We start from the raw sequence: 13,182 nt of genomic DNA on the forward strand, positions 1-13,182 counted from the left end.
TAGGGAACTTTTTGACTATAATCTCTTCAAATATTTTCTTGGGTCCTTTCTCTCTCTCTTCTTCTTCTGGGACCCATATAATGTGAATGTTGTTGCGTTTAATGTCGTCCCAGAGCTCTCTTAGCTGTCTTCAGTTCTTTTCATTCTTTTTTCTTTATTTTGTTTCACGGCAGTGAATTCTGCCATTCTGTCTTCCAGGTCACTTATCCATTCTTCTGCCTCAGTTATTCTGTCATTCATTCCTTCTAGTGTATTTTTCATTTCAGTTATTGTGTTGTTCATCTCTGTTTGTTTGTTCTTTAATTCTTGTAGATCTTTGTTAAACATTTCTTGCATCTTCTTGGTCTTTGCCTCCATTCTTTTTCCGAGGTCCTGGATCATCTTCACTATTATTATTCTAAATTCTTTTTCTGGAAGGTTGCCTATCTCCACTTCATTTAGTTGTTTTTCTGGGTTTTTATCTTGTTCCTTCATCTGGTGCATAGCCCTCTGCATTTTCATCTTGTGTATCTTTCTGTGAATGTGGTTTTTGTTCCACAGGGTGCAGGATTGTAGTTCTTGCTTCTGCTGTCTGCCCTCTGGTGGATGAGGCTATCCTGCATCCCACATTTCTGATCGAGTGTATTTTCCAGCTGTTTTTTTTTTTTTTTTTTTGCAGTACGCAGGCCTCTCACTGTTGTGGCCTCTCCCATTGCGGAGCACAGGGTCCGGACGCGCATGCTCAGTGGCCATGGCTCACAGGCCCAGCCGCTCCGCGGCATGTGGGATCCTCCCGGACCGGGGCACGAACCCATGTCCCCTGCATCGGCAGGTGGACTCTCAACAACTGTGCCACCAGGAAAGCTCAGCTGTTTCTTTTTTTACCAATCACTTCCACTCATGTGAGAAGCACATAGTTTTTTTGTTTATTACTTTTTTCTTCCAGTTTTATTGAGATATAATTGACATACAGTACTGTATAAGGTGTACAGCATAATGATTTGGCTTATATACATCATGAAAAGATTATTACCATAAGTTAGTAAATATCCATCATCTCATATAGATAAAAACAGAGAAATAGAAAAAAGTTTTTTCTTGTGATGAGAATTCTTAGGATTTACTCTTTTAACAACTTTCATATGTAACATACAGCAGTGTTAATTATATTTATCATGTTGTACGTTACATCCCTGAGAAGCACAGAATTTATTTAGTCTGGTTAGATGTTTCTGTTTTAGTCAATTCACAATTTAGTTTGTGTAAATTTCATTTTTTCACATAACCTCTGCAATTTCAATGTATAAACCACTCTTCATTATTTGTGTAACTTACTAAAATAATCAGATGACACCTTCGAAGGTACATCAATTGTTATTGAGTTTCCTTTACTTCTGTGTTTAGCAATATTAGGTCAAACAAGAAACCACTTCTAGAACAGCAAACTTTCCTTAAAATTCTGGATGTTATATAAAAAACACTTCCTTTAAAATTCATGACTAAACTGGTAAAATCAGAGAATTCCTTGTCAGTCAAATAATTTGACATTTGACTCCTTAATAAAAGGAGTAAGTAGAGAAGTGAAACATTAGAACCAAAATTTTCCATAGTGATGTCTGCTGATCCCTGGTGGTCTAGAGTATGCATTTTAATGGATTATGTATTCTGGGGGATAGGAATCTGGTGTTTCTAGCAGCGTGGATGGTAAGATCTAAAATCCCCTGTATAAAGCCAAAACCCCAAAACGACAGCCCCCTCAGAAAGTAAAGCAGAGAAATATCTCTTCTGAACATTGAGGTGGTGAGTGTGGAAGCTATCCAAATCTGGCTCTGTTGTCTAACATTGCTACTTCCATATTTTAAAAAATGCCAACCCAGGGGCTTCCCTGGTGGCGCAGTGGTTGAGAGTCCGCCTGCCGATTCAGGGGACGTGGGTTCGTGCCCCGGTCCGCGAAGATCCCACATGCCGCGGAGCAGCTGGGCCCGTGAGCCATGGCCGCTGGGCCTGAGCGTCCGGAGCCTGTGCTCCGTAACGGCAGAGGCCACAGCAGTGAGAGGCCCGCGTACCGCAAAAAAAAAAAAAAAAAATCCAACCCAGAGATTACATTTAAAATGGGCCAGAATTGATACGTCTCCCAGGTAGCTGGCAGAAATATATTCAAAAAAATTTTCAAGGCCTTTAATGCGAACCTTAAGGAATTACCACAGATAAAATTCCAAGGAATCCAAGCTCACAGTTAAAAGACAGGTGGGAAATACTTCAGGTGTATTAGCTTTAATTATTATGGTAACTATTAGCACAAAAAATGTTGAACATTTTTTAGAAGTAAACTTCTCCTTTCTATTTTCTAAGAGTTTTTTTTAAATTAGAAATTTATGTTGAATGCTTGAAATACATTGTAAATTTTAAAATATTCTCTAGGCTTTTTAGAAGGATGACACAAACCATGCCTTTCAATTTCTTCCTAATTACTTTTCTCACTTGATCATAGTTCACTTAATAAAAATAGAATAACTTTGTGATAGAGATTTCTTTGGTTTATTCTTTTCCCATCGAAGTGCTGGATTTATATTGGAAGCAATATTAGAATATTTATATAGCACTTTCTCTGAAGAGCACTTATTATGTAGTGGGCACTGTTCTAAGCACTTTACACCTATGACTATTTTAGTGTTAATAATAACCATATAGTTGTTACTCTTATTATCTCCATCATATAGATGAGGAAAAGGAAGCTCAGGGGGTTAAGCAAAATCACGCAGCTACTAAGTCTTCAAACACAGACTGACTGGCTACAGAGTTGCTGCACTGTTGACCCCTATGCTACACTGAATCTCTGAAAGATCTTCCATGAGTACAATCTAAATTAGGATCCTTTTATTTCTTTGATAGAACTCTATTCTTTTTTGCCTGAGCATTAGTACAATTTAAAATTATCAGTTAATTAATTAGTTTAATGTCTGTCTCCTCTAGTCTCTTTCACTTTGAAAGCAGGAGCCATTTCTTCCATTTCCCTGCCATATACCCAATGCCTAGCACGTAGTAGACGCTCAATAACTAGTTGAGTGAATGATTGATTCCATGAAAGGTAACGAAGAAAAATGTTTCCTTCATGGAGTAATGTCTCCATCTTGTGGAATTTTAGAATACTGTCCAAAAAAATTTTCTTTTAACAAGGAAGGTTTCACAGGAGAATTGATTCTCCTATTTCCCAGACTACAAGTCCGGGAAATAGAATTTTTGTTGTTGTTATTGGACTGGTCCTTTTGAGACTTTTAGAGCTGTAGAAAAGCACCGCCCCTTCAGGGCAGGCTTTTCCCTTACTAGATTTCCTTGGTGAAACGAATTGTGCAACTGGGTAATTAACTGGCATCAATTTAAGTCCAGAGCTCGTTTGATTCTGCCTTGCCAAAGGTAGAGCACAGATCCATTAACAAGCTCTTGGCTCCGAATGATCACTCGGGCACATCCAGAGCCCCTTCCATGCAGCGTTCTACTACGTAAGAGGTCTATTGGCCGCAGTCCCTATCTCTCCATCACATATTCCTCACAGCGTATGATGGCTAAAGTAGAAATTGTGTACAGAAATAACCTCTGCCCTACCATCACATACCAGGAGAGAGCAAATTGCACTCCATTCTAAATCCTAAATTTTACTTGTATAATGTTTTGCACATATAATTTGTAATAATTGTTTTAAAAATACAATATGTTAAATAGAGCTACTTCTCTACCTATTACGGGCAGTTCATTTTATGAAGTTAACATAAACTTGCTATTTAAACCAGACATGGACAAAAAGAAAAGGAAAAACTTTAAGCCATTATGATTATAATTGGAGAGTATATATACTGAGTCTGTTTTTTCCCCCCGTTTAATCTAGGTCCAACTCTGTTTCTCTTTCACTATCCGACAACCGAGGTGACAGGCCGGAGGTCTAGGACACCAGCGAAAGCCCCTCCTTCCCCACGATTCTATGGTCCTCAGGTTACTCTCGTCACGGAGAACTCTATGGTTCCGGGGCGGGCTGGGAGGCCTGAGTTTGAAAGCCGTGGCGGGAAGATGGCGGCTGCATCTGTCGCCAGCCTCCGTTTCTTCCGAGCGGGAGGACGCTGGGACTGTGCCTTTCCCTGAATGGCCGAGAAGATTTCGCGATGAATCTGACGCGCTGGAGTGGGAAACGACGACGTTCAGCACCAGGCTCAGACTTCTTTTCGGGAAGCGGCGGTGACAGCAGTGACAGCCCCCTGCTCCTCTCGGGGCCGGTGCTGAGCCCGCCCCCGGGCCTGAGACGCAGCCTGAAGGACCGCGGCCGCCCGCCGGCCAGAGCTGCAGGTACTCCCAGGCACTCCGTGGGCAGCGGGCGAGGTAGGCAGCTCAGCCGGGCCACTCGTCGGGAGGTGTCCTCACCGCGCGGAGCTCGCGCGTTTGCACGGCCTGCTAGGCTTCTACTCCCCTTTCTCAGTTTGTGACTAGGACCTGGTGCGGCACGTCACTTTCTATTGACGTGGAAGAGCTTTCAGTCCATATTCAGCGACTGAGGGTAGTAATCTTCAAGTGGTTTCTGGGTCTTTTCGACCTTTATTTATTTACAGAAACAACTTACTAGTTGGCCAAATCTCATCACCTGTAGGGAATTCACTCCTAATAGTGCCCAGTGCTCCTTACAGATCCTTATATTGTATGTGTTTTATGTCAGGATGTACTTTAAATAGCCTCTTTACAACACATAGGAATCCCAAAGCACAGTGGAAAGCTAATTACTGAAGTCTTATGTTAGAACTAAATTCAACTATTTCCTTTTTTTCTTTTTTTTCCTAAAAGGGGAATGCAAGCAGACGTTTCCTGACGATAAAGTAGACAAGCTGCTATTGGCAAATTGGGGGCTTCCTCCAGCGGTTCTGGAGAAATATCACAGTTTTGGTGTAAAAAAGATGTTTGAATGGCAAGCAGAGTGCCTTTTGCTTGGACAAGTCCTGGAAGGAAAGAATTTAGTCTATTCAGGTATCCAAATTTGTGCAAGTTAATTTCTCTACTATTTTTAAGACATTATTAATGTAAAGGACACTCTATTGAGGTAAGGTGGGTGAGAGAGTGCTTTATAACTAGAGAAAGTCTTAAAATATTTGAAAAGCAGAGTTTCATCATATGCATACTTAAATTATGAAAATTCCATTTGATGGTAGGGTGGGGGAAAGCAAAAACCCAACAATTTAAACAGAATTGTCTGCCTACCATTCCTCTCAAAAAACGTATGTCCCAGGGCTTCCCTGGTGGCGCAGTGGTTGAGAGTCCGCCTGCCGATGCAGGGGACGCAGGTTCGTGCCCCGGTCCGGGAAGATCCCACATGCCGTGGAGCGGCTGGGCCCCTGAGCCATGGCCGCTGAGCCTGCGCGTCCGGAGCCTGTGCTCCGCAATGGGAGAGGCCACAACAGTGAGAGGCCCGCGTACCTCAAAAAACCCCAAAAAACCCCCACATATGTCCCAGAGTGAGTGTGCAGAATGAGATGTAAATGTTCTCTTCCCACAGTTGATCTCAGTTGCTTTTCAGTGTGAACATTTTACGTTATATGTTTATAAATTGACCTGCTTATACAGGATTGTATATACAAAACCCTATGTAATATACTTTATGAAAGGTTTATATGGGCTTTCAAGAGCAACTTTGACTTACATAATTTTTAACCATCTGTGCTTAGTATACTGACTTTAGAATCTAATCACTTGGTAAGATGTACGCCCTTTGTATCAGTTTTCTCTGAAATTGTGAGTCATCCAGATTTTCATTATGGCTGCCAAAAATAATTAGAGAGTTAACTGTCAATAGATATAAGTTCAGGCCGTTTACTGACTGTGTAACCTTGCAAATTAGTTGAGAGAGAGAAGCAGACGGAGGGAGGTAGCGAGTGCCTACGCGCACAGAGAGCATGAGTGCCAGGGTGTGGGCTTAGAAAAGTTTTTGGCATGTAAGAAATACTCAGTTAATGCTAACTAGTGGCAGTTGGTGGCAGTGGTAGAATGGCCTGACCGTTTCAGTTGCTTAAACAAGAACTTGGGTGTCATTCATAACTCTGCTCACCAACTCACATTAATTAATCACCAAGTGTAGTGTCTGTTACCTCAAATGTCTTGATTCTGGCTACTACTCTCTGTTCTTAGGTCCATTACCTAGTTTATTATCATCTTCTAGATTATGCAATAGTTCTCTATCTAGTTAATCTTTTCTTTCTGCTCTTGCTTTGCTCCTGCAGCCAAAGTGGTCTCTATAAAGTACAAATATGATTTTGTCATTCCTTTTCATAAAACTCACTAGTCACTCTGCATTGCTTTCAGGATAAATTCCTTACATGGTAGGATTATAAAAGTCTTCTCCATGTGGCACTTTCATATCTCTTTTTTCACTCCCCTACTTGTACTTTATACTTCAGGCTTACTAAATTACTTACTATCATCTGAACATACCGGGCTTTCCTCTAGACCTTTACACATGCTGTTTTCTTCTGCTTGGCATTCCTTTCTTCTTGCCTTCTTTGCTCTCATAAATTCTGTTTCCATAAACTTCCTTACAGCTCTTCCCCCTCAACTTCTATCATAGCTCCTATCACAATGTATTAAAGCTTTTTATCTATTTCCCCAAAGCAGGGCTTTTAACTATTCAGTACTTAAAGGAAAGGATCTTTAGGTATAAGCTAGGTACTCAGTAATATTCATCATTTATTTGATGTAAAGATTTATTTGTCTCTGTTTTCACTGTGAGAGTATTTAGAAACCTGGTTTAAAGTCAGGGGCATTTCAGGGTATAAAGTTTTCAAATGCTAGCTGGGGCCTTAATGATAGTTTAGCCTTGGGCTATTTAGTTACTGGATATGATTTAAAACATTTATTAATGCAGTGTATCAAATATTACTTCTTTTTGTGATAACCTTGCCAAATAACTTGTTTTAGCTCCTACAAGTGCTGGGAAGACTCTTGTTGCTGAACTACTTATTTTGAAGCGGGTCTTGGAAACACGGAAGAAAGCTCTATTTGTTTTGCCCTTTGTCTCTGTGGCTAAAGAGAAGAAATACTATTTCCAGGTAATGTTCTTTTACTATGTTTGAAATTGTGAAAGGCCTATTATTGGCAGCTTCGGCTTTACTCATTTGAAATAGAATTATAAAAGCAATTGGAAAATAAAATTTCTTTTATTACATCCCAATGTAGCTTTAAAAGTTGACCATTTATGAGGGGAAACTTTTAAATTACACTATAAAGGAGAAACGGCCATTAAATCAAAGAGCAATTGGTGAAAATTCTGTAAAAATTTATAAACTTTTCCTTAGGAAATAGGCGGAGTACTTTAATTAGTATATAAAAGCGCAAATTAAGGGCTTCCCTGGTGGCGCAGTGGTTGAGAGTCCGCCTGCTGATGCAGGGGACACGGGTTCGTGCCCCGGTCTGGGAAGATCCCACATGCCGCAGAGCGGCTGGGCCCATGAGCCATGGCCGCTGAGCCTGCGCGTCCGGTGTGCTCCGCAACGGGAGAGGCCACACAGTGAGAGGCCCGTGTACCGCGAAAAAAAAAAGTGCAAATTAAGAATCAACCTCTTAAGTGAATAGTAGGACTAGACTGAAGTATGGAAAGGAAGTGTGTTTGAGGAAGCATATCCCATCCTAATGCAGGGCCATTTGGGAACGTTAGAGGATGAAGAACAAGATCCATTGGTGCTTATGTAAAGCTCCAGACCTGTGCTTTCTTCTCCTGTTCTCCTGCAAAAATGAATGACAACAGTATACATTTATGTGATGCTCACTGGTCTTTAAGGTATTTTTACAAATACAATATTTCATTAAATAGAATAAATTAATTCTGATTTCTGCAGTGAAAAAATGTGATTTTGGAATGCCAAGATTATTGCAGTGGTAGTACAAAAAAATCTGAGTTCTAGTCCCAGTTTTGCCACTACCTGTGTCTTCAGGCTAGATACATAATCTGCTGGGCCTCAGTTTTTTCACTGGTAAAATGAAACTATGGGGTTAACTATGGGTTAATTTAGTAAACACTCAGAAACATTTTATTGAATGAACAGCTCTAAAATCCAATGGTTCTATAAATCTTTTTAACAGTTATTTCAGAGGTCAAATAGCCAACAAAGCAGGTTCTACATGGTAACATCCTTTCAGCTTAGACCAAAGTAACAAAGTAATGATCCTTTTTATTGAGAAGGTATGTTAGTTAAAAGTTAAACTAAAAAAAATTAACATCAAAGTCCCATTGCATTTGACTTTTGAAACCTTTTCTTCCATTATATAAAAAACTAATCTTTAGTGGGATAATGAGAATATTTTCCTCATGAAGTATAAATTTGTTTCTGAAAATATTACATTAGTGTTAAAGAGTGAGTTTCTTGCTTGTTTATTAGATTAAAAATGTTAGTGCTTAAGGTAGTTTTTCTTTAATTTTAATTTCTATAAAGAGCTCTTAGAACTTATTTGATTAAGTATGCCATTTTATTTGACTCCGTCTTAACAGAAAATCTCTGTACTGAGTTTTGTCAGTTCTGAACTTCTTATTTTTAGTATATGATTCTAAAAAGAACCAGTGTGCCCTGACCAGGAATAACTAACAGTAATCTGATAAATGTATTTGAATACTTATGTCTATGTTTTGGGAAAGAACCAATTTAAGATTCATGAATTTCAAATATTTTCCCCTGTGTCTTTCCTTTTTACTCAATTTAGAGTCTGTTTCAGGAAGTAGGAATAAAAGTAGATGGTTATATGGGCAGTACCTCTCCAACAGGGCATTTCTCTTCTTTGGATATTGCTGTCTGCACAATTGAGAGAGCCAATGGTCTGATCAATCGCCTCATAGAGGAAAATAAGATGGATCTATTAGGTAAGCAAATAAGAAAATAAGTATATACTTTCTCTTGCTATTTTTGATAGAATGGAGTGAAGCTGTTGTGATTTCTGTATGTCTTATTCTATTGTCTGTCATCTACTTCTGGAGGTGAGAATTGGAATCTGTAATGTTAGGAACTCTGTAAAAAAAAAAAAAGTTTTGGGCTTCCCTGGTGGCGCAGTGGTTGAGAGTCCGCCTGCCGATGCAGGGGACACGGGTTCGTGCCCCGGTCTGGGAAGATCCCACATGCCGCGGAGCGGCTGGGCCCGTAAGCCATGGCCGCTGAGCCTGCATGTCTGGAGACTGTGCTCCGCAACGGGAGAGGCCGCAACAGTGAGAGGCCCGCGTACTGCAAAAAAAAAAAAAAGTTTTGCATCCTACTGATGTTATTGACTCTACTTCCTTGTATTTTTGCACTTTACAAAGCATAGAGTGTATCCTTGAACCCTCAGGTCATTTCTCTTTGCTTCTTTCCTATCTAAAGTTTACTAGGAATAGAAGGAGGCACCTGCCATCTCTGCAATTAGTGTATATATGTATTCATTATCATATTCTGGTACTGTGGTAGCTAGATTAGGCCTGGACCCAGAGGCTACCATTTAGCAGGCAATTGGTAGGGAGCTATAGAAACTGGCACTGTATTTGAGTTTGGAACTTTTCTACCTTAATCCCTGTTTTTTTTTTTTTTTTTCTTTTCCAACCACTTGGGAAAGCCCACTATGTAGAGGTAGCAACAGGAAGAGAATGGTTATAGCAGCAATAGAAACTGCAGGAATATCAGTTAGCTACTCATTGTTTTCCTGGTGAACTTAAATGGTAAAGTTAGGGTAGGGTAGGGGTGGGGAGTAAAATTGAAGATTAATGAGACACATTCTCCGCTCTATAAAGCTTGGAGAGAGGAATCACATTCATCACTTTGTATCAGAATTGTCAGATTGTGTTGTATCAGATTAAGTGTTATATCTACTATACCTAGCACAGTGCCTGGCACACTAGGTAGAATAAATATTTTTTGGATGGATGAATGAATGCTTAAATAAGTCATCATACAATATGATTTGGAAATAGCTTACTGATGAGGAAAAGGATCATCATGTACCATTAGGAAATAGTCTGAAAGGTCTTTATTTTTGTAGGGGGATTTGTGGGGGGGGACACCAGTGCACATGCAAACTATGATGTTATGAAAATGTTTAAAGGAGGCATTCGTTGATACTAATTTCTGTACTTCTTGAGCAGTATTCCAAGTGCATAGACTGGTTTGATTCTCCAAGTAGGGGAGGAGGGAATTATGATCATATTTATGTTTTATAGTAGGGTGAGTCACTAGTCTACCATAATCAAACAAAAACATCCCCTTAAAATCATTTATTTCTTCTTGATCTGATTCTGTTTTTCTAAGCACTTGCTAACATCAGTATGGTTGCCCTGGCTGTTTTCCCCATAGAAAAGTCAACCCACTGAATAATTGTTGTGGATGTCCTTGATTTTCATTGTACATGTATTTCTACAAGGTTGCCAATTAAGAATTGTCTGAGTAACACGACGAAGTTTTCCTTGAGTTAGACCTGAGTTAGCTAATCAATGATTTTTAGATCCAGAATACATTGTGGTAAGACCACTTATTATACTTGAAATATCTTGGAAAAGAATTGTCTGCTATGTGGAATCTGATTTTTGTTTTATGGTTAGAAGTTTGTATTACCTGCAGTGTATTATAATGACAGCTATTTATGGTATGAGATACAAGATATTGAGTCTTTTAAAATTCTTGGAATTGTGAAATTCTGTAAAAACTAGTATCTGGAAAATCTCTTTAGGAATGGTGGTTGTGGATGAATTGCATATGCTGGGGGACTCTCCCCGAGGTTATCTGCTGGAACTTCTGCTGACCAAGATTTCCTATATTACTCAGAAATCAGCATCTTGGTAAGTACCTGAAATAACTAAGTTCCTGAGATTCCAAAGAATGTTGAGAATGTGTTTGCAAAAGTGCATAATAACTAGGAGTTAAATACATCAGAGGAGGGTAGTACTTATTTAGAACAAACTCATGTACAGCATTTCATTTTTGTTCCAAAAGAAGTACTTAAGACTAAGAGTGATTTTAGATTATTTTGAAAACATTCTTAAATTTCTGACTGCTCACCACTTTTTTTAAAAATTATTATTATTTTTTTATTAGTTTCTGCTTTATAACAAAGTGAATCAGTCATACATATACATCTGTTCCCACATCCCTTCCCTCATGCATCTCCCTCCCTCCCACCCTCCCCATCCCACCCCTCCAGGCGGTCACAAAGCACCAAGCTGATCTCCCTGTGCTCTGCGGCTGCTTCCCACTATCTATCTACCTTACGTTTGGTGGTGTATATATGTCCATGCCTCTCTTTCCCTTTGTCACAGCTTACCCTTCCCCCTCCCCATATCCTCAAGTCCATTCTCAAGTAGGTCTGTGTCTTTATTCCCGTTTTACCCCTAGGTTCTTCATGACATTTTTTTTTTTTAATTCCATATATATGTGTTAGCATACAGTATTTGTCTGTCTCTTTCTGACTTACTTCACTCTGTATGACAGACTCTAGGTCTATCCACCTCATTACAAATAGCTCAGTTTTGTTTCTTTTTATGGCTGATTAATATTCCATTGTATATATGTGCCACACCTTCTTTATCCATTCATCCGATGATGGACACTTAGGCTGTTTCCAGCTCCGGGCTATTGTGAATAGAGCTGCAATGAACATTTTGGTACATGTCTCTTTTTGAATTATGGTTTTCTCAGGGTATATGCCTAGTAGTGGGATTGCTGGGTCATATGGTAGTTCTATTTGTAGTTTTTTAAGGAACCTCCATACTGTTCTCCATAGTGGCTGTACCAATTCACATTCCCACCAGCAGTGCAAGAGTGTTCCCTTTTCTCCACACCCTCTCCAGCATTTACTGTTTCTAGATTTCTTGATGATGGCCATTCTGACTGGTGTGAGATGATATCTCATTGTAGTTTTGATTTGCATTTCTCTAATGATTAATGATGTTGAGCATTCTTTCATGTGTTTGTTGGCAGTCTGTATATCTTCTTTGGAGAAATGCCTATTTAAGTCTTCTGCCCATTTTTGGATTGGGTTGTTTGTTTTTTTGCTATTGAGCTGCATGAGCTGTTTATAAATTTTGGAGATTAATCCTTTGTCAGTTGCTTCATTTGCAAATATTTTCTCCCATTCTGAGGGTTGTCTTTTGGTCTTGTTTATGGTTTCCTTTGCTGTGCAAAAGCTTTGAAGTTTCATTAGGTCCCATTTGTTTATCCTTGTTTTTATTTCCATTTCTCTAGGAGGTAGGTCCAAAAGGATCTTGCTGTGATTTATGTCATAGAGTGTTCTGCCTATGTTTTCCTCTAAGAGTTTGATAGTTTCTGGCCTTACATTTAGGTCTTTAATCCATTTTGAGCTTATTTTTGTGTATGGTGTTAGGGAATGATCTAATCTCATACTTTTACATGTCCCTGTCCAGTTTTCCCAGCACCACTTATTGAAGAGGCTGTCCTTTCTCCACTGTACATTCCTGCCTCCTTTATCAAAGATAAGTTGACCATATGTGCGTGGGTTTATCTCTGGGCTTTCTATCCTGTTCCATTGATCTATCTTTCTGTTTTTGTGCCAGTACCACACTGTCTTGATTACTGTAGCTTTGTAGTATAGTCTGAAGTCAGGGAGCCTGATTCCTCCAGCTCCATTTTTCGTTCTCAAGATTGCTTTGGCTATTCGGGGTCTTTTGTTTTTCCAAACAAATTTTGAAATTTTTTGTTCTAGTTCTGTGAAAAATGCCAGTGGTAGTTTGATAGGGATTGCATTGAATCTGTAGATTGCTTTGGGTAGTAGAGTCATTTTCACAATGTTGATTCTTTCAATCCAGGAGCATGGTATATCTCTCCATCTATTTGCATCATCTTTAATTTCTTTCATCAGTGTCTTATAATTTTCTGCATACAGGTCTTTTGTCTCCTTAGGTAGGTTTATTCCTAGATATTTTATTCTCTTTTTTGCAATGGTAAATGGGAGTGTTTTCTTGATTTCATTTTCAGATTTTTCATCATTAGTGTACAGGAATGCCAGAGATTTCTGTGCATTAATTTTGTATCCTGCTACTTTACCAAATTCATTGATTAGCTCTAGTAGTTTTCTGGTAGCATCTTTAGGATTCTCTATGTATAGTATCATGTCATCTGCAAACAGTGACAGCTTTACTTCTTCTTTTCCGATTTGGATTCCTTTTATTTCCTTTTCTTCTCTGATTGCTGTGGCTAAAACTTCCAAAACTAG

At 39.2% G+C, this 13,182-nt stretch overlaps 1 protein-coding gene across 1 annotated transcript in view; it reads left to right on the top strand.

Moving 5' to 3' along the window:
• Positions 1-4,133: 4,133 nt before the first annotated feature.
• Positions 4,134-13,182, top strand: part of POLQ (DNA polymerase theta) — a gene marked incomplete at both ends in the record, with an annotated part of 137,130 nt that continues 128,081 nt past the window's right edge. Inside the window, 5 exons of the mRNA XM_079704838.1 lie at positions 4,134-4,314; positions 4,804-4,983; positions 6,925-7,055; positions 8,701-8,857; positions 10,684-10,792. Of these exons, the coding sequence (XP_079560964.1) occupies positions 4,134-4,314; positions 4,804-4,983; positions 6,925-7,055; positions 8,701-8,857; positions 10,684-10,792 (758 nt within the window). The remainder of the gene's footprint in view (positions 4,315-4,803; positions 4,984-6,924; positions 7,056-8,700; positions 8,858-10,683; positions 10,793-13,182) is intronic.

Source organism: Hyperoodon ampullatus, assembly GCF_949752795.1.
Source record: "Hyperoodon ampullatus genome assembly, chromosome: 5".
Classification (NCBI taxonomy): domain Eukaryota; kingdom Metazoa; phylum Chordata; class Mammalia; order Artiodactyla; family Ziphiidae; genus Hyperoodon; species Hyperoodon ampullatus.